Consider the following 23537-nt stretch of genomic DNA (forward strand, 5'->3'; position numbering starts at 1 on the left):
TCAACAGCTAATGTCTGTTAGCTAACTTGTACGTTTAAAGGAGTAACATGGTGGTTGGACACACTTTCTAGGTTTTTATATGCATGTGCGGTTCTAACGGGGAGCTGGTGCCACCCCGAAAATCTGATTGGCCAACTCACAGGTTGTAAATCTGCTTTTACACTGTATAACAGCTTCCAAATGTCCTTCAAAAGCCAACCTGTCAGAAGCGCCAATCTGATTGGCCACCCCATTGACACGTCACTGGCTGTTTTGCCAGTCTATCTGTTTTTATAAAGGCACCGTTTTCCCTGTTTGCAAGGCTGGAAAATGTGCTCCAAAAATTGTGACAGGACAGCTTGTATCGTGAATCTCCTTCTAAGTGAAATGTGTAAGTCTCTAAGCTTTAATTTTGCTCTTGTCAGGGTGACATTAAAAATTTTGAATGTTATGGTTGAAATATGAATGTTAACGTTATGGTTGAAATATCATTGAAATATCATCATTAAATAACATCAAACTAGCAAGCTAGCTGACATTAGCTAGCGTTAGCTGACTAAATTGAAGACTAGTGACTAGCTAGGTAGTTAGCTAGCTAGCTAGCGACCGCTAGTTTCAAGAAATGAATTACCTGAATGCTGCGTTTAATATAATATGCATCCCTTGTGTACTACTAGCTAACTAACTAGTCAACTAAGTCTATATAGCCAAATCGCTAATTTATCTAGTTAGTTAGGTGGCGTAACGCTAGTGTTAAATTACCCAGCTAGCTAGATAGTCAGAGAATAACTGTCACTAGCTTACGTTCATTAGAATGGCAGCGCGTATTATCGACCTGCTATGCGCGATAAACAGCAAAACATTAAGGTATTTACAACTACCTTTCAACAAAGGAAAACTGTGACATGCCTATAAACAAAACAGCCATTAGGAAAGTTAGCTAGGTTGCAAACCAAGAAGCCTTATTGTCGTGCTGTATTAATTAATCATCGCGATTAAGGAATTCCAGGATTCCAGTGTTCCAGTGATATTGCAATCGCGGTCTTAAAGGATGTTTTAATATTACGAAATGTATATTACATTTGTTTGTGAACATTAAAATTATGTGGAGCTAAACAGCATCTGGCGAGAATGCGATTTTGGACAAAGCAACCATGTGTTTTGTTATTATTTTCATTCATTAATATGAAATTTTGATAATACACATTTTTGCTTCGTCCAAAATCACATTCTCACCAGCTGTGATGCATGTGTTACTTATCCAGTCAATTAATTTTATTCTTCTTCTCCAATTGAAACAAGCCTGTAAAATGGTATTATGTTGGTGTACCATGGTAGGGATCTGTTATCATATGATATACTGTGTAATTCAGTTTAGTCATAATTGGTGCAATTCTGTGGCTCTTCAGTGCACTGTCCTCAGGCAGTGTGGCGTGGAATAAGGAATAGAATGCTCTCAGTCTCAGAGCAATCTATTCCATTTCCAGTGCACAGGAAGTAATGACAAATTATATAACTTAATGTTTCACTGTGCTGGCATTATCAGAAAGCAAGTAAATCCAAGTATTATTACAAATTTAATTTATCTGCAAATACCAGCCAGTTTTTGTCATTTTGGCCGCTCAGGCTATGTTTTAATTGTGAGTAAAAGACAACATAGGTTACATTATGAGAGTTTGAAATGCATTGCTTCGTATCGAGCCCCCAAAATTATCCGAGATTCAATGCTAGATTCATAAAGGCCTAATTTAATTAATATAGAACAAAATACCTTGGATTGGTGTAAACAGCTGACTTTTTGACACATCCTTTGGCTAACCACCATGTTTGCTTGCTAACATGTATCTGCAATGTGGATAAATAAACCCTTTTTCCCCCCTCCATCTAAGTCAGGCTATGTTTTTTCTGTAACAAGGGACACGCGTCAACTTAAGTTTCGCCTCATCACGAGCATTGAAATTTAAAGTCGTTCAGTCATTCATTCCTTATTGCATTTACATATCAAACAAAAGGACAAATAAAGTTGTAATATTGTATTAATCGCTGGAGGAGTAAATCGGAGGCGCTCATAAACATAACGTTCTGAAAAAACTGTCACCTGATTTCACCAGGAAAACAAAACATAACCATGATTCAAATGTCTGTTTTTGGTACTGTATTACTTCCAGAAACAGACTCGTCAGCCCTTTCATGACAATACAAGCTTCTCAAGATGAAAAAGGCCACTGCTGCCTCCCTACTGTCGGAACCTGCAAGTACGTCAGACTGCTGTGGATTGGTGTGCTAAAAGAGGTGTGTTACTTCTTTTCATATTGACATCTTGTACTTTTTGAATTATTTCACTTTTAATTCAGATTTTCCTGCTATTGAAATGAATGGTGGAATGCTCAGTTGCTAGACAGTTGGAATTTGAATTTTTAGACATGTTTTTTAAACTACCATTACTCTCTTTGGGTTGTACGTCTAGATTAAATCGTAATGACATCACAACAGCAAATAACTTAATTCCGGGTGAATAAGGTTCAGGAATATGAATAGCAGGTCTGAACATGCAAGTCAATGTTGGAATATAAAAATAATTTATGAAAACTGAACAAAATTGTTTTATTAATGATTTATATAATACTAGCTAATGTAACGTTAATTTTAGATTTCAGCACCCCCCCTAACGTTGTAGCTAACATTAGCTAGCCAACATCATTAACATGAATAACCAGTGCAAATTAGCTAGGTATCGTTATTGGAAACCCTATTACTGTAAGTTAAGGTTACCACCAAAACTAGCGAGTTTTGGTGGTAACAACAGGCAAGGTCAGATTTAATGTTTCATCGTTCATGTTTCTAAAGTTATACGCCCAGTGCTTCTCTCTAAGGCCACCGATGAGCGTCTGGCATTTACTAGCTAACGCTAGTTTGTGAAAGACATTGAAGCCTGGAAAAACATAGCTTAGTCTGATGAATCTCAATTTCTGCTGAGGCATACAGAAGGTAGGGTCAGAATCTTTTTAACATCTAGCGGAATTCATGGCACAAAGAATTGAGGCTGTTTTGAGAGCAAAGGGAGGCCGTACCCAGTATTAGAATAGCCTTTCCAATAAAGAGCTCAGTGAGTGCATGTCTGACTAGAAATACCAACTTTCCATGGTTCATGTGGGCAACAAAGGAAGGGAGGCTCCGTTTAAACTTGGAAAGGGAAATGGGGATATCAGGTGGGACTCTAAATCCTTGAGACCTTATTGTTAATAATGAAATGCTCCACGTTTGAACAAGTTGGCTTTGCAAGCCAAAATTCTGATGTGGCATACTGGCAGAAGACAATCAAATTGAGGAACACTGACCTGCCACAGCTCTCAAAGCAGAAGTCTCTCAGTTGAATACTTTCTATTCATTCATAAGCATAAATTCACAGTATACTATTAGATCATAATCCTTTCAATGACTTATTTATGGCCCTTTTGTGGATACTATTCTAAGCCACAAATGTTCAGACACCCCAGTGACTTACTCAGTATAAAGCAAGCATTTCTGGGGGAGAAAATGGCGGGCAGGCTATTGTTCAAAATAAGTATTCATGTGGAAATTCAATGAAAATGTGTATTCACAAAAACTAACAGCCTACAACATATCAGAGTAGATGAAACAAATTCTCCTTTTTAACCCAGGTTTCAGACTCAGATCGAAAACTTCACCATGATCACATTTGATGTAGAAAAACTGGTTGGCTCCTTGCTTCTGATCTCAAACAATTAAAGTCTGCGGAAGAACTGTGGCAAGTTCTACAACATGCTTGGAACAACCTCCCTCCTGATTGTCTTATAGAACTGCAGGACAGCGTTGGCTATCATAGAGAAGTGCTGCACTTTTAACATCGAAGGGCGGTCACAAAAAATATTGATTTGATTCAGTTTTTTACTATTCTGCCAAATTACTAAAATGTAATGTAAAATGCATAGTATGTTTATTTAGGACCTTTCATTGAATTATTTTTGAAAGAATCTTCTGTACAGAGTGTTATACAGGTGCCTAAGACTTTTGCACTGTAAAGTATTTTTGTTTTTTGTAATGGCCATTATATCCTCTTAAATCCTTGGAACATTGTATGTACACCAAATTCCTTTCTGTTATTGTTAGAACTATTTTAACACATGTCTAGAACAAACATATTTTAGCTTGTTCAAGCTTGGAGATTGAGTGGCAGGATCATACTCAGCCCCTGCGTGACCAATTACTTCAAGACAGAGGACAATAGCTTGGTCTACAACTTATTAGTGTAATTTATTTCCAGTTAATCAGGATTCAAGATTCAGAATCAGGCAAAATGTCATTGTCCAGTACATTGTCCATAGTCCAGGAGTAAAGTAAGTAGCAACATGCATAGGCGTAAAACGATAATGTCAAAGATCCACCAGCATATTACCTGTTCTTCATTTTCTAAACCCTGCACTGGTGTGCCGGGCCAAAAACTGTGCAAATTATCACATTATTGAAATTATTCAAACTCCATTTGGAAAAATCCATCCAATGCATAGTTTGTGATCTATTCAGTGCTTAATCTAGGCCATGCCATTCGTCCTCAAAATCTTTAAAATGACCCGCAAGAAATTGATGCATGGGCCCAACTGACCCCCTCTGACTGGAAGAAAAATAAATACAATTTTTTTTTTTCAGTATAATGGTACCATTTCTAGTGCAAGTAACTTAATGTAACGTCAGTGCTCCTCATTTCACCAGCCACAGCCGCAATCTTACAAATAGTTAGTCAATATAGCTAACGTTATCAATTTTGCTAATATTAGTTAGTAAATAATCAATAACATTGATTTCAATTAAGGTTTTTATTAATGCAACTTCGTTACTTGGTAAAGTGAACTCACAGACGCATGGTACTTAGCGTTACCTTGTTAGTTAGCAAGCTAGTTGGCCAACTGCCCAATAGCTGAGTGCATTTTGCTAACATTAACATTAGTCAATGTCCACAATGTTCATTAAAGAATCTACTAAATATTAGCCTCATTGGATTTGTCGTTCGAATGATATTGGCTCTTAAAAAAGCAAGTGGAAGTGGAAATTAGTCCTTGTGGTGATTTTGGAGCATGATATTCTTGGCATTAAAGCAGGGGAAAAACTTGGAAAGGTGCAGTCTGGGATAATTTCCTGTCTACATTCAGATTATGGACTCCAATTTCCATAATACTGCTCAGAAAACAAGTTATGGCCATTCAAAAATGCTAAATTATTGTACTTGCCAATTATTTTTATATATTTGATGGCTTACTACATCAGCACCGCTTGTTGTATGACTTACAAACTTCTAAGACGAGTAGATATTTTGGTTAACCCTTTGAACTCTCTGCCCCTAGAGGGCAATTTCCACCTATTATGTACTAGTCCTACAACAGTGTCAATATCTCAAAATCTATTTACTGTACACACATGGTTGAAGACTTAAATTAAAGAGGCTTGTATCATTCAGAAATGAGACAGAACAAATTAATGTCAGCCTGTACACAAAAGTTACACTAAAATACAAAACGTCTTATTTTTTTTTAGCACTGAATATCTCATAAGTTTCACCACATGCAGTACCACGTAATTCTAATGGAAGGAAGAAAAGTGACACTGATGTAGGATTAGAAGCCATGCATTTGAAAATATGGCGGGTGGTCTTTATGTTTTTTTTTTAAAATATGGAAAATTCTAAAGGTCCTGGGGCCTCATTTATAAAACTGTGCGTAGGATTCACATCAAAAGGTTGCGTACGCAAGAAACCCAGGAAAACCCAGGAAAATATTCTGATTTATAAAACAGTGCACACGCACGTCCCATGCCAGTATTCCTTTATAAATCACAATCAACTCTAAATGTCACGCACCTTTGCCAGCTTCATGTCCCGCCCACAGTTGCCTATAAATAGGCAGTGAAACACCCCTAATGAATATGCATTTCACAAAGACGACAATGGCAAACGTTGAAAAGAAGGCCAAGAAAAGGGATTTCAGCCATTTGATTGCCTCTGAAAAGCTACAGGTGTGGGAATTATCCTGATTGATTGTAAATGACGAACAGTTCTGCACAACGAATGTGATGATGATAATAAAATAATAATAATAATAATAATGATAATAATACGTTATTTGTCTAGCACCATTGAAAACACAGTTACAAAATTAAGAGATAAAACGAAAAAAAATCCATAACAATAAACACATTATAAAACATAATATGAATATGATAACAATATATGAAACTATGCATTCGTATCTGCCCGACTGACGCATTGTAAACGGCATCAGTGCAGCGTAATTTGTCCGACTGTTCACCATATTATTTGAGAATACATTTAACAACATGAAGTATTGTTTAACAATTTGTCTACATATTTGAGGGATTATTCTACAACAACATCTGTTTATATTTATCATCCTAAATCATATTTTTTGGGCACTCCAGGGAGCATCAATCAAACAGCTGTTTGTTTATTCGTTGTAAGAGAGGCTTTTATCTGTTTTTGCAAATTAACTCTTCATATATGATACGTGAGGTAATATTTCGATTTATTTGACACAGTGGTATCAATTTCACACCATTTCTCGCGTTTCATCCCATTGCCATCGGAGTCGCAGTTTCTCATTTCTCCAGTTAATGTGCGTACGCATGGGTCAGAGTTTCCGTGGAGGACCGCACATTTTCCCGTCATGTTCGTTTTTTATAAATGCCAAAGTTCGCTTAGAAAGTGCCGTACGCATTATTTTGTGCATACGCAACGTTTATAAATGAGGCAATTCACTTATGATTATCTGCTTGTACAAGTACACATATCATATAATAAAATATTAAGCGTTTATAAAGTTTACAAGTTTATATAGTTTAAAGCATTTTTAATCATGAAAAAAAACTGGTTTAAGCAGGTAGACGATCTGCTGTACACATGGAGCTGCAGAGACGATAATTGTATTACCCTCTCTGTTGATTGTAATGAAGGAGAAGAGAAAATACAGGGAACACACCAGTCACGTGACTATGGAGGCGTCCATGCAGGCTTCAAAACACAAGTTGGTTTTTTTTTTAAACACAAGAATCAACTTGGACCTGGTTGAACAGTCGTTTTTGAATGATATAATGTAATACTTTATACATGATATCACCTACGTCTAATCAGTGAATTATACTGACATAAACAGCCGATGATCTGTGCAAGACCAGCTCTTCCGTGGGGAGGCACGAGTGTAAAACCGGTAGCTTACGTTCTAGTTTGCTAGCTAACGTTGATATGCTTGCAACATTCTCCGTTGTTTTGATAAGGGAGAATTATTTTGAAAACAAATGTTAGCTAGCCTAGAAATACAGGCAATTGTGGAAATGTGCCACGTTATACCTTTCCCGGTATCACTTTTGGCAAGCATAACTCAACTACACTCGATTCGGACCTCTCACCTACATTAATGTTGTCCTTTGTATTCAATGACGCCTCCATATAGTGCACAGAAAATTCCCACATTTTACATAATCTCGGTATAAATTAATTCTTTTAACCATATTGTCTTGAACTCGTACCTTATTGAGGGATTCCTTCAATGCGAAATGTGTATCCGTATAAATCAGGTGATCTGTCGTTGACTTGGCATCAGTGCTTGCTTTAGGTTTAGAGGAAATATTTTCTGATATCTTCCTTCTGATACAGACCGAAGACGACCGGTAAAAAGGACGGCAAGTTAAGTTAAGAAGTCGAAATCTTTTCCAAAGAGCCATCGTGAACGTCAATATCTTATCTGTGCTTTTGCGCATGTGTCAAAGTTATATATAAAGGCTGTGTCCGAAACAGAGCGGACAAGAACCCGTACTACGGTGGCCCTCAGACGACATCTCAGGAAAATGACCGTCAGTTCATGGACCTCAGATGACTTTTGGAAAACGGCTGTCGGTTGAAGGAAAACATCCCTCTATCTATGTAAAAGTCCCTCGTTCTATGGAAAATGGCTCTCATTTTAAAGATTATTGGTTGTAAAATTGGTTATACAATGCAGCTAGGAACATAAGTTCGTAAAAGTATAAGCATGCACTTGCTAGCTAGCTAGTTACATTGAGGACTGGACATGGCACATTACTACATTACCACTTTTTAGTATCTCGTTTAATAAATGTTTAGCTAGCTAGCTATCTCGGTTTTTGCAGTTAGAAGTCATTCGTACGAATTAATGGTTGACACGAAACGTTAACTAAAGCTAACCTTAGTTAATTCCATTAGATTTGCCAGTTAATACAATGGCCTTCATCACCTGCCTTCATCAACCTACATGTAAGTTTCTGAAAGGATTAACATGGTGGTTGGTTTCTAGGTTTGTATATGCTATTTGCACAAGAGGGCATTGAAGAAACACAATGAAAGTATTAAATATGTTTTGGAGAAGTAGACGCGCTAAATTTATCTTCCTATTTTCTACCGGTTGAGAATGTTCTCCTCGTAGTGCGTCACACCAGGATAAGCACTCCCCTATCCACGCACTTTGGGCCGCTACCCAACAGACAAGACAATTTACATTTTAGTAATTTAGCAGACGCTTCTAATCCAAAGAGACTTACAAGACTTACTTCAACAAGTTAAAAACATCAAAAATCCATAAATAGCAAAACACTCATGAGCAGTTCTAACCAAAAAACATTAGACATAGTATAGTATAATAATATTTGGTGCACAAGAGGGATATCAGGAGGGTGGGGGTGGGATCAGGAGGAAGGACAGATTTCTAAATAATATAGGGTGTATAAGTGGGATATCGGAAGGGGGGGGGGGGCGGTAAATTCAGGAGGGAGGACTAAGGTATAGTCTGAAAAGGTGTTTTTTTTTGGTGTGCATCAAAATATGGCAAGGGATTCTGCTGTCTGCTGTGGTAGGCAAGTCAGTCCATCAGTAAGGTACCAGAACAGAAAACAGGCGTGAACGTGCAGCTCGACCACCTGGTGCTCGTAATGAGGGGAACACAAGGCGAACAGAGCTAGCAGACCGTGGTCTTGCTGGGTCTTAGCTGCCTGGAATGCCAACATCAGCACCTTGAAGCGGATGTGTGCGGCAATAGGCAGCCAGTTGTGGGCAATGAGGAGTGGGGTGACATGAGTCGACTTGGGCTGACTGGTGGTTAAGCAGGCTGCAGCATTCTGGACCAGCTGGAGGGGCTTGATGGCACAAGCTGGGAAACCAGCCTGGAGGGAGTTGCAGTAATCCAGATGGGAGATGCCTGGACTAGGAGCTGGGTGGCTTTCTCCCTCAGGAGATGATGGATGTGGCATATGTTATGGAGGATTATGGGACACAGCATAGACACAAAGACACTTCACTTAACTTATAGGTCATTATTCAAGCATCAGTTTCCAAATAGTTTCTACTGTTCCTTTACCATTTCATATGGAATATTTTCTATGATATGGCCTATGAGAGTCAATACTCCCATTCTCAACAAATCAGAAAAAGATGCAAATCATTAAATTGTCCCATACCTTGCAATGGTAATTTAAAATTTTTAAAATTCATTCACTTAAAAAAGTAATAACTTTTCTCCCCATCATTCTGCCTCTTATCCAACCTTCCAAAAACATGCAATTAATAGTGTCCAAAATCAGGGTGAGTAACATTTAGGTAGTGACCATGGCTGGATTGTACCAAAACTCCTTAAGCTCCACCAGTGCCATTGCTCTGGCTCCTGACTCATTTCTGTCAGTGTGCAGGAGAGAAACAGGGACAGTTAGCTGCAGGGCTCCAAGGCTGCATACTACTATCTTAACGGGAGCTGTTGAGCTTTGCTTTGGCAATTTTAAATACTATTTGAAATTAGTTTCTATGCCATTTGCATCTTTTAAATTGAATAAAGTGAATAAAGAGTGATTTTAGCTGTTGTCTGCCCAAGCAATTCCTGGGAGAAGGGCGTGGACTACTAGAGTCCAGTGCCGTTGAAATGGGTGAGTTTTCCTGGTGTGTGGTGGGCAGGGGGGCTGGAGCCTATCCCAGCATACATTGGGCGAAAGGCAGGAATACACCCTGGAGAGGTCACCAGTCCATCGCAGGGCACACACACCATTCACTCACACACTCATACCTACGGGCAATTTAGACTCTCCAATCAGCCTAACATGCTCGTCTTTGGACTGTGGGAGGAAACCGACACGCACACGGGGAGAACATGCAAACTCCACACAGAGAGGCCCCAGCCGACGGGGATTCAAACCCAGGACCTCCTTGCTGTGAGGCGGCAGTGCTACCCACTGCACCATCCGTGCCGCCCACCTTTTGATTTATGCTTCTAATTACCTAATTACCCAGTGCTTCAATAATTACCTGTGATGGTGTTTTTGTTTTACCTGTAGAAATCTGTATCTGTATTTCTGTTACAACAAAATAAATTATTTCCCTGACTGACCTCCTTATGCATTCTGTATGAATACAATTTTTATTTTGTACATAGTGGTATTGTTGTTTACGAGCATCCAGTTCCTTAAATCCCTATAACAAATTTGCAATTAGGTACTGCCATCTGTATGTGGAAAGGCAAGAAGAAAATTCTGTAGTGTTTGGTGAACTCTTACTAATTATAATGTATGATATGTATTACACAAATAACATTAAATGGCTGATCAGTGTATGTCTTTGGCTTTTTGCACTTCCATTAACAGAACTTCAATCTCTGCTTCAGAGAACCTTTTTCTTTTTCTCTTTAAAAAGCTGAAATTCCATGTATTCCATGTGTCTTAGGGGCATCAATTTATGCTAATCACAAATTTAATGCACGCACCTTTGATTTAGGATTACTTGGTATTTATCAACATACACATGTGGATATGAAAAAAAAAGCTGTGTCTATGCGTCTTTCCTGAATCTGGCAAAAGCTGTTCACTTCTGATCACATACATTTGCACACGGATTTCTGAAAATATTGATAAATGAGGCCCACTGAGTTGTAGATGGGCCAAAATATAAAATATGAATATAATTACATATACAACACAATAAAGTGTGCAAAAACTGAATGGGTCTGAATACTTTTTACCTGGCATGGTGCTCTTCAAGTGTATTGAATTGAATGGTGATTATGGCATCCATAATTCCAAATTCCTAAAGTAAAAATGCACAGAATCGATGGAATATATACCATGGATTTTGATGTTCAAGAATCTTAGTGTTTTTTGAAAGTAGTTTAATTTAAATAGTGAATTCAGTTGCAATTTTACACAATCACAGTTACACAATCAATGGCATGTATACCTGGGATCGTCTTCTTGAAGAATCTGCTGGATCTTCCTGAAAACAGTTTGATTAAAATGTTTTATTGATTTTTTTAATAGTGCCATGTATTGAATACAATTACCATTTAGGAGGGATTTGCAATCTCATAATTCCAAATTCATACATTCGCAATCGATGGAATGTGTACCTGGCATGGAGCTCTTCAACATTCTAGTGGGGTTCTCAAACAGCTTGATTTACATTTTTTATAGATCCTTGAATAGTGGCATGTATTGAATATGGTTACTATTTTTGGAGGATTTTGCTATCCTATAAATACACATTCCTACAGTAAAAAGTAATGCAATCAATAGCCTGTATACTTGGCATGGTGCTTGTCAAGATTGTAGTGGGTTTTCCTGAAGTTTTTATTTCGAGATTTTTAAATGGTGCCATGTATTGAATACAGTGTATTTTGTCATCTAAACATTATTTACTGTAAAGTGCAATGTAGATGCGCACCAACATTTTAAGTGTGGGCAGTTTGATCAATGTTTTTTGAAGTGTGGATGGCATGACCGCAGTCATACTTCCAGGTGCCTTACTGCTTAGGTTGGCCAAGGGCGTGCTTTCCTGTCTAGTTATATATGCATAACTATGGTCCGAAACAGGCTGCTAACTACAGTGTCCTGAAAATATGTATGTACTGTCTACCAAATATGCTGCCTACTTGGTTGGCATTTATATAGCGCCTTTATCCAAAGCGCTGTACAATACTTGTATTAGTATGCAATGTGCTTCTGTGTACACTGAATGAGAAATTAGTTAAATAGGCCAGATTTTCTCTCAGTTGAGTGTACCCTAATATCCTAATATAGGCTACATATAAAGAGAGAGAGCCATCTTTGGATCCAATATATCATAGAGGAAGAGGCGGGAGCTTTTTTTTTACAAAGGCAAAGTGACTCTTCTGTCACTATGGCCATACTGTTGGGAATATTGGGACCACAAAAATTGGGAGGCACCCAAATTCGATCCAGTTCACTGATTGGTCAAACAAGCATTGAAGCAGTGCTGAAATCGGGAGCCTACAGCATAGCTTACAGACCCACCTCGGCTGGCAGTTGTGACCAGATGGACACGTGATGTAACAATTTATAGTCCTTTGTGTAGGGCATGAGGCTTTTAAATTGTAGAATTTATGATTTTTATGGTTTTTAATAAATAATCATGGACATATATATAATAGTTTACCACTGGTACTGGTATCCATGTGTGTATGCACATTGCTGAACCCTGGTTAAGACACTGCATACAATTGAACTGACAACCTCACCCAGCTATATAGCCTATTGCCTGTCTTGGCTAGCAAACAAGGTATCACATCAATCAGAATCACAGGGTTTAAAGTTACTTTTGATCTGTTGCAACTTGCAGGTACCCCAGATAGCTGATGAGGCGAATAACCTTGTAACTGTGTTGCAGATGATTTTTAAAAGAGCAGGCACTGGCAGGGCATGCAGTAGGTTAATCATTGCCTGCAGAGCACTCTGGTGTACAAATGGTTAGATACAGGTTGTGAGGTGTAAGAAGACCATGTCTGAGAGTGGACATAAAAGCAAAGGCTCACTAGGAAGCAAGAGGAGGTCAAATATCACACACAGTAATTAAATATCACACACATTGTTTTCCTGTAAAATAAGTTGTCAACTGCTACAAAATATAGCAAATGTTCCAAACCTTTATGGCTAAACCAATGATCAGGGATATTTGATAGGGTTCAAAGTAGCCTATGCTTTCAGTCCTCCACAACATCCTTCCTGTAAATACACTTGCTAGAGAGACTTTCAGAGATCCAATAATCCCATCTGGATGCTAGCTGTTTGTCAGTACCTTTAATTTGTTTGCAAGCTTCTTTTCTGGGGTGCATAAACAAACCAAGTAATGCTTACTCATCAATAAATATATTGACCCGATTTGATCGTATATATATATATATATATATATATATATATATATATATATATATATACATAAAAAAGTGATACTGTTGTTCTGTTGTAAACAAGCTAATTAAATCAAAGTGTTTCGTCCAATAATGGAACAGATGGTACAGAGACAACAGCCTCAGAGGAGTGACGCACTTACTCCATCAATCAAATCTCTTGACAATCATTGCACTAAATTTCTGATTTATTATACAACATCACAGGGGAAGTACAATGCCAGTTGAAAAGTGGGAAAAGCTATTTTTCCATCCGTCCTTTCAATCAATAGACTGCATTCCGGCTAGGATTCATTGCTAGCTGTTGTCCAAGAGGTCTACTGTTGCCCCTACTGAGGAAATGAAGACGACTCCTCTGTCCGCGTTAGCAAATGACACATCCACCTTTCTCTTTGAATGGGTTTTTCTCCTCTGGAATACCTTTGACAAGAATATCCTCATCAACTCCACCCTGAATGTAATCTCTCATCTCCTCACAGCATTTAGATACCTGTAAATAAAAATGCAATGTTTGATATCAGTGTAGGCAATTGTCCCGATTTGTTGGTTTGTCTCATTTAGATGATTAAGATAAACCTGTTGACCTATTTATGTGTATGGGGACAGTAAGCCAGCTATAAGCAATTCAACTCCAGCCCCCAGGTTAAGCACTTCTTTCAACAATCCTCTTTGTCTTACATACATAAATAACCAGGCTGAGGTTGAGTGTGAATACCTTTTGATACGAACACATGCAGATGAAAAACAAATGAAGATAGTCATTGTTAGAACCAAATTTCAGTATGAAGTAAAATGCTTCTTGTCTTTTATGCTATAGGGGAAATGTTTTGGAGAGCTGTCAAATGCACTATTGCTTACAGTGACCTTGTTTCAACTCCCACCCACAAAATGTAAAAGTGAGTCATTGTTAATGAATGTTATTTACTTTCATTATAATATTGATGGTTTACCATTAAAAACAATATACTCCAGAAAGGCATTCGCAATAATAATATGACTCCCGCCCATCATCAGGTTCATCAGAAATATGAGACGTGCACTATGCCACTATGCCAAGCCTATGCTTCACTTATAAATATTCACTCATATCTATTCCAAAATATTATTTTGGTGTGAATTATCTATTCAATTAATAAAACAAACTTAAATACAAAACTTGATTTTGAGCATTTCTCTCCATGTGCATACATGTGCACACGTGTGTCAGTGTATGTATGAATGGTTAAATTGAGAACTTACCAATGCTCTCTCAAGCTTCACTTCAATTTTCAGCTGATCTACTTCCATTTTTGCTTTGTCTTTGTCCGTCAAATCATCTACATTAATAACCGGCATTGTCTGTAGAAATGTAATCATATAAATGCTAGTTAAATGGTTATTTTCCGAAGTAAAATAAATGAAAATCGTGATAAAATTAGGCACCTTAAATCATATTTTTTTAAATCTCAAAACCCTGATAGCCTTGAGAAACATGAAAGCCATCACATATCATATCTAACAAATGCACAGTACAAATGATTCATATGTAATAAACTAGAATATGAATTCTAAGTGAGAATAAAAAGATTATTTGAAAGAATTTCTTCTAGGTAAATTCTAGTCAGACTAATGACCAGAGCAACACCAGAGTGCACCACAACTGATGTAATAATAAGATATACTGCAAATATTCCAAATATTTTTGAAAATGTATATAAAAAACATTTTTGTTAGAGTTTAACATATATTTTACAGACATCACTAGAAGGTTTGATATTTATATTTATACAGATATAAGGAATTGCATTCCTTTGAATATGCAGTCTTTTAAAAAGTATGAATGCCAGACAAGATTTAAATATTGAAAAATGAAATAACCTACCACTACTTTTGGTGAACAGTCTTCAACTTGAGAAGAGAAAACTTGACTAGAGAATCCCGCCTTCTCCGCCTTCAATCTGGTTTATAAAGTAATCTGTAATCTCTTAATCTGATTAAATGAATGTATTTTTATGAAGTTTACCAGAGAATGCCATTAAATACATATATTACAATATAACAAATACAATTGGTATTAATTGGTATTAAGCTATTATTTTTCAAATGGAGACAAAGTTTTCCCTTTGCAGGTGGCATAATTGCTTTTGTGTTGTTTTAGTAATTATGTAGGTCAAGAGGACAATAATTATAATACAGGTTGCCACGTGTAATCTGTATTATCTTCAACCTGTCATGTTGAATAATGTCATGTCTTGTACCATGTGTCAACCACATTGCCTTGGGAAACATTCAGTGACAAAATGTATTTTTTTATTATTTAATTTAAATATATATATATATATAATATTATATAATATTTTATATACATGTTGCACTTTATTGAACATGTTACCTAATTGCTTTTTAAATTATATTTATAAACTGGGGCTGTTATGTTTCTGAGTCTGTTAGTTTATTATTTTTATTCTTGTATTTATTATTTTTCATTATTAGATCTGGTTTTCTGTTTCCCATCCATTACAGTGATTCATGATCCCCTGTTATGTCTGCATCTGAATGTTTACGAGCCTGAGTCACTCCCCTGTCTGTGTGTTCCACTATTCAGGTGTCTACAGTAGTTTCCGGGATTTCAACACTCCTTCCAGTCTCGCATTTTTATGTTTCATGTTATGTTTCATGTTTAGTTGTTACGATTTAATTGTTAGTCTTGCCATGTCATGTTATATAGTTTGTCATTGTTTTGCAAACTTATGTCACTATTTATGTTTCATGTTATGTTGTACTGTTCATTGATTAGCATTCACTTTTTTGTGTCTCTGCAAATCTTGCATTCCTGCTTTCTCTCTCTCCCTTTCTGTCACTCACACCCTAATTGTTTCAATTTCCCTTGTCTACTTACTAATCTACTAATGCTAGATCAGGATTGGGTAATACTAACATTCTAACCATGTGTTCATGTTACCTTACGTTTCTTGTGCATGTCATTTACTAATTTACTAATGCTAGGGCAGGATAGGTTTATTACTAACAATTACTAAATGCTAGGGCAGGATAGGTTTATTACTAACAATTACTAACTTGTCAATCCTCCACACCTGATTTCAATTCTCTTGCTTGCTTTCATGTCATGTCTTTGCGAAATTGTTTTCCTCCTGTTCGTCAGTGCATCTTTTGAGCGGTTTTGGCAAGCCATTGTCTACCTGTTATGATCCAAGCCTATTTATTGACCAAAGATTATTGACTTCTGTTTTGTTGACCATTGCCTGCCTGTACCACGACTTGCTGTTTTTGTACTTTTGCCCCGCGGAGCAGACTTCGGTCTTGACTCTTGCACTGTCATCGACCCTGAGCCTGCCTACCGCCCGCCTGTACTTCTGCCCCGCTGACAGCTTTCCTGACTACTGGACTTCTTGCATGGTGTACCAATTACGAGACTGCCTTCTCCCTTGGTACTGCGCTTTGGTTTTTTGGCTGGATTCTTTGTGTATGAACATTGCTTGTTTGTTTTTTTTTTGACCACGCTCTCTGGATATTCCCCGAATAAAGCCCTGACGGCACTTTATTACACCACTGAGTCGTGCATTTTGGGTCCAACCCCCCATGCATCCGTCTCAACCATGACAAAGATATTAAAATAATGTAAATAAAACATGACATGCCAGTGAATGCATATTGCTAGGTGATGTAGTGGGACAAGGTGTGATACCACAATCTGATATCATAAACTGTATATATATATTGGCGAAAATGATATATACGGTTGGATAATTTAGTTTGGTTTTTCATTGTATTAATAAGTTCCCACCAGTCCCAATATTTTTAAATGTTCCTGCAGTGTTTTATTCATAAAGAACACTTCTCATAATGCAGTCAAGTGGTTGCTGCATGGAGTGAATAATCGATCGCACGTAGAAGCTATCCCTTAAGCAACTGCCTAAGTGATAAATTGCAGAGCACACCTAGAAAAATACACAGGTGTAAGGTATACTTTTTGAGTCTTCGTAAAACGCTATGAGACACCGTTATCGGGAAAAACGGTGGTCTGAAGACCCATCTTGTCACACTGTACCATGACTAACTTTACACTACTTCTCTGCATGGTTACCCCAATCTACTATCTTGATCTTCTAGTACTTCTCTGTTGCATTGATATCTTCATCTAGCACTTTCATGTTGCACTTGAATCTCCATCTGAATGGTGTAGCTCTTTAACATGTCCCGTGTAATCATGTGGATATGTGTATGTGTGAGAGAGAGAGCAATAAGGATAATTATATGTATTTATATACACACATACACACACACACATTATTACTGGCTGTATGTTCAGTGAGCGGTTTTGGCAAGCCATTGTCTACCTGTTATGATCCAAGCCTATTTATTGACCAAAGATTATTGACTTCTGTTTTGTTGACCATTGCCTGCCTGTACCACGACTTGCTGTTTTTGTACTTTTGCCCCGCGGAGCAGACTTCGGTCTTGACTCTTGCACTGTCATCGACCCTGAGCCTGCCTACCGCCCGCCTGTACTTCTGCCCCGCTGACAGCTTTCCTGACTACTGGACTTCTTGCATGGTGTACCAATTACGAGACTGCCTTCTCCCTTGGTACTGCGCTTTGGTTTTTTGGCTGGATTCTTTGTGTATGAACATTGCTTGTTTGTTTTTTTTTTGACCACGCTCTCTGGATATTCCCCGAATAAAGCCCTGACGGCACTTTATTACACCACTGAGTCGTGCATTTTGGGTCCAACCCCCCATGCATCCGTCTCAACCATGACAAAGATATTAAAATAATGTAAATAAAACATGACATGCCAGTGAATGCGTATTGCTAGGTGATGTAGTGGGACAAGGTGTGATACCACAATCTGATATCATAAACTGTATATATATATTGGCGAAAATGATATATACGGTTGGATAATTTAGTTTGGTTTTTCATTGTATTAATAAGTTCCCACCAGTCCCAATATTTTTAAATGTTCCTGCAGTGTTTTATTCATAAAGAACACTTCTCATAATGCAGTCAAGTGGTTGCTGCATGGAGTGAATAATCGATCGCACGTAGAAGCTATCCCTTAAGCAACTGCCTAAGTGATAAATTGCAGAGCACACCTAGAAAAATACACAGGTGTAAGGTATACTTTTTGAGTCTTCGTAAAACGCTATGAGACACCGTTATCGGGAAAAACGGTGGTCTGAAGACCCATCTTGTCACACTGTACCATGACTAACTTTACACTACTTCTCTGCATGGTTACCCCAATCTACTATCTTGATCTTCTAGTACTTCTCTGTTGCATTGATATCTTCATCTAGCACTTTCATGTTGCACTTGAATCTCCACCTGAATGGTGTAGCTCTTTAACATGTCCCGTGTAATCATGTGGATATGTGTATGTGTGAGAGAGAGAGCAATAAGGATAATTATATGTATTTATATACACACATACACACACACACATTATTACTGGCTGTATGTTCAGTGCCCATTCTAGATGCAAATCTCAAATCTAAACCATCCTGTGCCATCGCCTAGAGGGTGAGGGCCTCAGTGTGCCAGAAAACTCCCAGCTGGCACAAAACCAGCTCCTCTGGTTGATTGGGTGCCAACTTTTTACTTACAACATGTAAGATAAGCGGTCTTCTGGTGCAATGGCTGTGCAGTTCTTTTGAGGAACTGAAAGAGGAAAAGAAGCAACTGGCTGTAAGTGCTTCTCAGGACAGCATGCTAGACTGTGCCCTCCTGGATTGGTGATGGCACACCCTGAATAAATGTGATTCAGCTTTACAATTCAGGGGAGTATAAACTGGAGATAAAAAGAAGCTTTAAAAATGGCTGTGAAACTTTTAATTGAATATCTGTAGAGGTAAGTCAAGCAGATATAGAAATTACAGCATGACACCGATGCAGATATAAAATTTATTGTGGTTCAGGATGCATAGAGGCATACACATTGACCTCACAATCATGGCTAATGCTGATGTTATATGTGCATGCATGTATAATACTTGCAATACAACCCAAAATGCCCATAGTTGTAACAATACGCAGAGGAAAGAAGGATCATACGAGAAATCACTTTTTAGTCACATCAATTCCTCCTAGACAAAAGTCACATGCACCAGAATAATAGTTTCTTATATTTCTCACATTTGTCTTTTGAGAAATAACCCATGTGACTATAATACTAATAAAGTCTCCATTCTCAAGTCTGTTCAATTCTCCTGAAGTATCGCAGTTCTCTCAAAAATTAGATGAGAGGTCTCAAATACATCTCTGCCTGACCTTCAGTGACTCAGAAAACAGATATTCCCTGTTTAAAATGTGTTTCATTTAAGCTATCACATACATGTTTTGATGATTATTTAGAAACTTGGCCTGCCCCAAAACAGAATTCTCCAAGCTAAATGTAAACATTAAATAGGCCTATTTGTCTTTAAATGGCAATACTGCATGTTGTATTTTCCTTTTCTTACCATCCTCACTAATTAAATAATAACAGAAAACATGTGAGACATGAAAGCAATTAAAATGTGGCTATGCACTGGTGAAATCGTCTTTATGAATCGTAGGCTACTTAAGTCTCTAAAAACTCTTTTTATTCTTTATTGCTCCGAAATAATACCCTATTATTAGACCTTTAGTGATGCCGAAATTCAGTTTTCGATTTTCTCCCCAGAAACAGAAGGTATTGCATTTTCTTATAGATCTATTCAATTCTCTCGAAATGTCGTCAACAAGGGTATATTTACACATTCCTTTCCTATATTCATTTAATTCCTGAAACTGAAGTGCTCTGTCACGTAAATTAAAGATATGGGAAACCCTTGGGGTATTGGGGATTACGCCTATGCATTACTAATATTCATTGACGCATTTTCTCGGGTACATTTACCTCTTCTGTGAAAATCTCGGCTGTAGTAGGCTAATTGTATCACAACGATAACGCCACAATGAAATGTGGAAATGACTCACGTAACCGCCCATCGGTTCCCCCACCGGAAAGGTCTCCAAGCGTATAAAAGGAGGCATGCACTAGAGTAATTTGAGAATATCTTTAAAAGTTTTGGAAAGTATTTTTAAACTATTTGAATCTTGTACTCATCTCCAGACCTACACGACGATGGAATATTATTTTTTCCCGTATTATTTCCTATTTCTTGCGCACGTTTCCGGATTGCCACCAAGAGGTACAGTAAATGCAATTTTCTGTGTAAAACTTTGTCGTTCGTGTTCCACGACCGTGTTAAATTGTTCATGGTGGAAAGCAAGCTAGACCACGCTTCAAGCTTTTCACGTTCAAGTTTTGTTAATTTCACTCATCCGCATACAATGCGAATAGACATTGTGCCCAAACCTTTATTTGGAGTATCTTTTCTTTGTGTGACACAATTAGTCGAAATCTACAGCAATGCATATTTCCCTTATCTTTCATTTTAGAAGCTTGTCTCTTACAAGTGGATGAAGGACCTTGCCGAGCTAACTTTCAGCGTTACTACTACAACACATTCACGCAACAATGCGAAGAATTTAGTTATGGTGGGTGCTTAGGAAACAGCAACAATTTTATGACCTTTCAAGACTGCCAGAAAACATGCTGGAAGATACCAAGTAAGTATTAATATAACAGAGAACATGTCTGAAGACATTTTTGTGCAATACACACGTAAAATAGACTACAAAATTTAATCTGTCAACATTCAACACCAGACGTGCCGTTTAGGCATATGCCAACACAAGCCTATTTGGTGAAAAAACAATAGCTGAAATGATTATTGCCATACCTAGCAGCAACGACATTTAATCCGCACATCAAATTTAGTGATTCATTTATACTAAAACCTATGAGAACATACACATATTATATTCATTATAAAATACATTCAATTGTATTTTATTTATATTTAGGACAACTACTTAAGGACTGCACAATCTAACAGAACCCCGCAGGACACAGTATGAAATATTGTTATGAAACATTAATAGTATTTATTTTAGTATAATGGAGGACTGTATTAAATTCAGTTTATTTAAAATATCTAATAGAATTAGTAAATACCATTGTTTTTCCATTCCATATGTTCCAGCTTTCTCTCATCCTTGCTATTGTTTTTTATTTTTAATGTGTCTTGCGCAGTTTATCAGACTGATTTTTTCAGCACTTTGCAGACCAATTGTAAAGATTTTTACGATAAATAGCCTATTATGGGCCTAACTAAACTCTTGAAAATTAAGAGGGTTCAAATTTAGAGAGAGAGAGAGTGAGAGAGAGATGTCTAACCTTTTTTGTTTTCAGAGGTTCCCAGGATCTGTAGGTTTGGGAAGGATGAGGGCTCTTGTCGGGCACTCTTTAAGAGATACTTCTTCAACATGACCTCCATGCGGTGTGAGGCATTCGACTATGGGGGCTGCAAAGGCAACAACAACCGATTCACTGATCCGGTTGCCTGTATGGAATACTGTGAACCTCATAAAAGTAAGTTTCATCTCAATAAATGTTGGCACCATCCCTGTGTGACATTCAATGCATTTATAAAAACAAATTTCCCAAATGTGAAAATCTGTATCTGAATCATGTAACACTAATACCTTAGTTAATCTATCAATAGTGTTCCCACTGAGTAATATTTTGGCAGGTAAAAAATAGGCTAATTCCATTTGCTTTTTTTTTTGGTTAGCAACCCCTGCCCTCTGCCTTGGGCCACTGGATAAGGGACCTTGCGCTGCATCCATACCACGGTATTATTATAATGCAGCCTCCAAGTCCTGTGAGGAGTTTTTGTATTCAGGGTGTGGAGGGAGTGGCAATAACTTTATTACAAGGGAAACCTGCACAGATGTGTGCGTGAAAGGTATGGGTGGATTAGTTCAAATATATTGAATGAAATTGAAACATCAATTTAATAAACTTAATCATGTTTAATAAAATATCACATTTAAACTGTATCTATAAATGCATTTATCATTTGTGATAACATTGACAGTATTTTTTAATTGATAACAGAAATGTAAAAATGATTTGTTTATATTGTTCCATTGCAGGAAGGAAGGCACTGAAACACAATTCAAGCTCAGTAAAGATGCGAATACCAGTCAAAAGAAAATTATTTGGGGCCGGTGGGTTAAGGGGTTAATTGTTTGTACCGTTTGACCCTGAATGTATATTGACCAAATGCTTTCAGCATAGATTTTAAAATGTTATAGTGTTAGTATTGTTGTGCATTGTTATGCAATTTCCAGTTTTATTTTGAAAACAAAATACCTACTGTAAGCTCTACTTGCACTATATTTGACTGCAACATAAAATGTTGGACTTTTGTTACAGCTTTATGATGGTAATTGAACGCATTATTAAATGTTTGATACTTTACCAAGTGTGATCTTCTATATTTTCTTTACAATTTTTTTTTTGGTTGTCTATCTTCTGATGGTGTGTTATTCGCCAGATACTTTTAAAGCATAATAAAAGAAGTAAAGTATTAATATTTAATGTACATGATTAATATTTAGCATGATTATTTGCTAAATCTGTGTAGAGAAAATGGATTTTCCACTTTCTAGTGTATTCTATTCAAAAATAATTCTACACGTGCATACTTTGGATTCTTCATTAAAAGCAGTTATTATTCTCTGAATGTCATTATGATATTTGAATTGATTTCCAAACCAGTTTTTTTTTTTTCACTTGTGTTTGAAGTTAGTGTTTAAAATGTTTATTTTTTTGCGGTTGTACAATACTCTCTAATCCTGAAAAAGTAAACAAAACTGGGTATCGTTTTATCAGTTATGTGAATGTTGTTTTGGTCCATCCTTCATAAAGCAGACAGTAAAATTTAAATAACTCCTCCTGAAATTAATAAAATTTGCCCATTCAATAGCTTGAGGAATTGTGTACTCAAGAGCTGTAGTTCGTGCACAGAGAGATCATGCCGTCCTGTGTCCCAGCTGCGGGGGTGACCTTTTTCCGTTACTTGATTCAGAACTGCTGAGGTCAAAGAAGGTTCCAGGCACGATATAATTCTGTCATCCCATTCTCCAGGGCCGCCTTGCCATAAAACTCTCCCTTTGTGAGAGCCAAGGATCATGCTCCAGATTTTCACAAATAGTGGTAAACAGAAATGATGTATTGACACAGACGTTCTCTGTCTGTTATTTATTTTAACATTTTCTTTTCGGTTTTCATTTCTGTATGTTTTATGGGCAGGACGTTTTTTGCGCAAAGCAGGTGAAAGTGATTTGCAGTATAGACCGTTTAAAGATCAGGAACGTCTTCTAGTCGTTCTATTCATGTCACATTTTTTGCTGTGTAACAGTCAGTTACTACTCTTCCTGTTTTGCTTTTAACTTACTGTTTTG

General features: G+C 37.3%; 3 protein-coding genes and 1 long non-coding RNA gene across 4 annotated transcripts in view; 2 read left to right on the forward strand and 2 right to left on the reverse strand.

Moving 5' to 3' along the window:
- zgc:85777 (uncharacterized protein LOC405871 homolog) overlaps positions 1 to 7776 on the reverse strand; it is a 35883-nt gene extending 28107 nt beyond the window's left edge. Inside the window, exon 1 of the mRNA XM_061255627.1 lies at positions 7534 to 7776. Coding sequence (XP_061111611.1) covers positions 7534 to 7764 — 231 coding nt within the window. The 5' untranslated portion in view covers positions 7765 to 7776. The remainder of the gene's footprint in view (positions 1 to 7533) is intronic.
- LOC133136264 (uncharacterized) lies at positions 272 to 4219 on the forward strand. The gene is made up of 3 exons (XR_009709497.1): positions 272 to 370; positions 2148 to 2271; positions 3642 to 4219. It is a non-coding gene; the product is annotated as an uncharacterized LOC133136264 (long non-coding RNA).
- Positions 7777 to 13528: 5752 nt separating the features above from the next.
- Positions 13529 to 14534, reverse strand: gngt1 (guanine nucleotide binding protein (G protein), gamma transducing activity polypeptide 1). Its single transcript, XM_061256445.1, has 2 exons — positions 14436 to 14534; positions 13529 to 13686 (listed from the first exon to the last, which is right to left on the reverse strand). The coding sequence occupies exons 1-2, from the start codon at positions 14529 to 14531 to the stop codon at positions 13561 to 13563; spliced, it is 222 nt and encodes a 73-aa protein (XP_061112429.1). The 5' UTR covers positions 14532 to 14534; the 3' UTR covers positions 13529 to 13560.
- Positions 14535 to 20177: 5643 nt separating this feature from the next.
- Positions 20178 to 22551, forward strand: tfpi2 (tissue factor pathway inhibitor 2). Its single transcript, XM_061255544.1, has 5 exons — positions 20178 to 20371; positions 20622 to 20792; positions 21478 to 21657; positions 21860 to 22033; positions 22224 to 22551. The coding sequence occupies exons 1-5, from the start codon at positions 20305 to 20307 to the stop codon at positions 22313 to 22315; spliced, it is 684 nt and encodes a 227-aa protein (XP_061111528.1). The 5' UTR covers positions 20178 to 20304; the 3' UTR covers positions 22316 to 22551.
- Positions 22552 to 23537: the final 986 nt, after the last annotated feature.

Source organism: Conger conger, chromosome 9 (genome assembly GCF_963514075.1).
Source record: "Conger conger chromosome 9, fConCon1.1, whole genome shotgun sequence".
In the NCBI taxonomy this organism is placed as follows: Eukaryota; Metazoa; Chordata; class Actinopteri; order Anguilliformes; family Congridae; genus Conger; species Conger conger.

Coding starts and splice junctions, on each gene's coding strand:
- gngt1 (XM_061256445.1), bottom strand. CDS start 14,531: ATGCCGGTTATTAATGTAGATGATTTGACGGACAAAGACAAAGCAAAA. Junction 13,687..14,435: donor TGAAGCTTGAGAGAGCATTG/GTAAGTTCTCAA, acceptor TTTTATTTACAG/GTATCTAAATGCTGTGAGGA.
- tfpi2 (XM_061255544.1), top strand. CDS start 20,305: ATGGAATATTATTTTTTCCCGTATTATTTCCTATTTCTTGCGCACGTT. Junction 20,372..20,621: donor TTCCGGATTGCCACCAAGAG/GTACAGTAAATG, acceptor CTTTCATTTTAG/AAGCTTGTCTCTTACAAGTG. Junction 21,658..21,859: donor ATACTGTGAACCTCATAAAA/GTAAGTTTCATC, acceptor TTTTTTGGTTAG/CAACCCCTGCCCTCTGCCTT.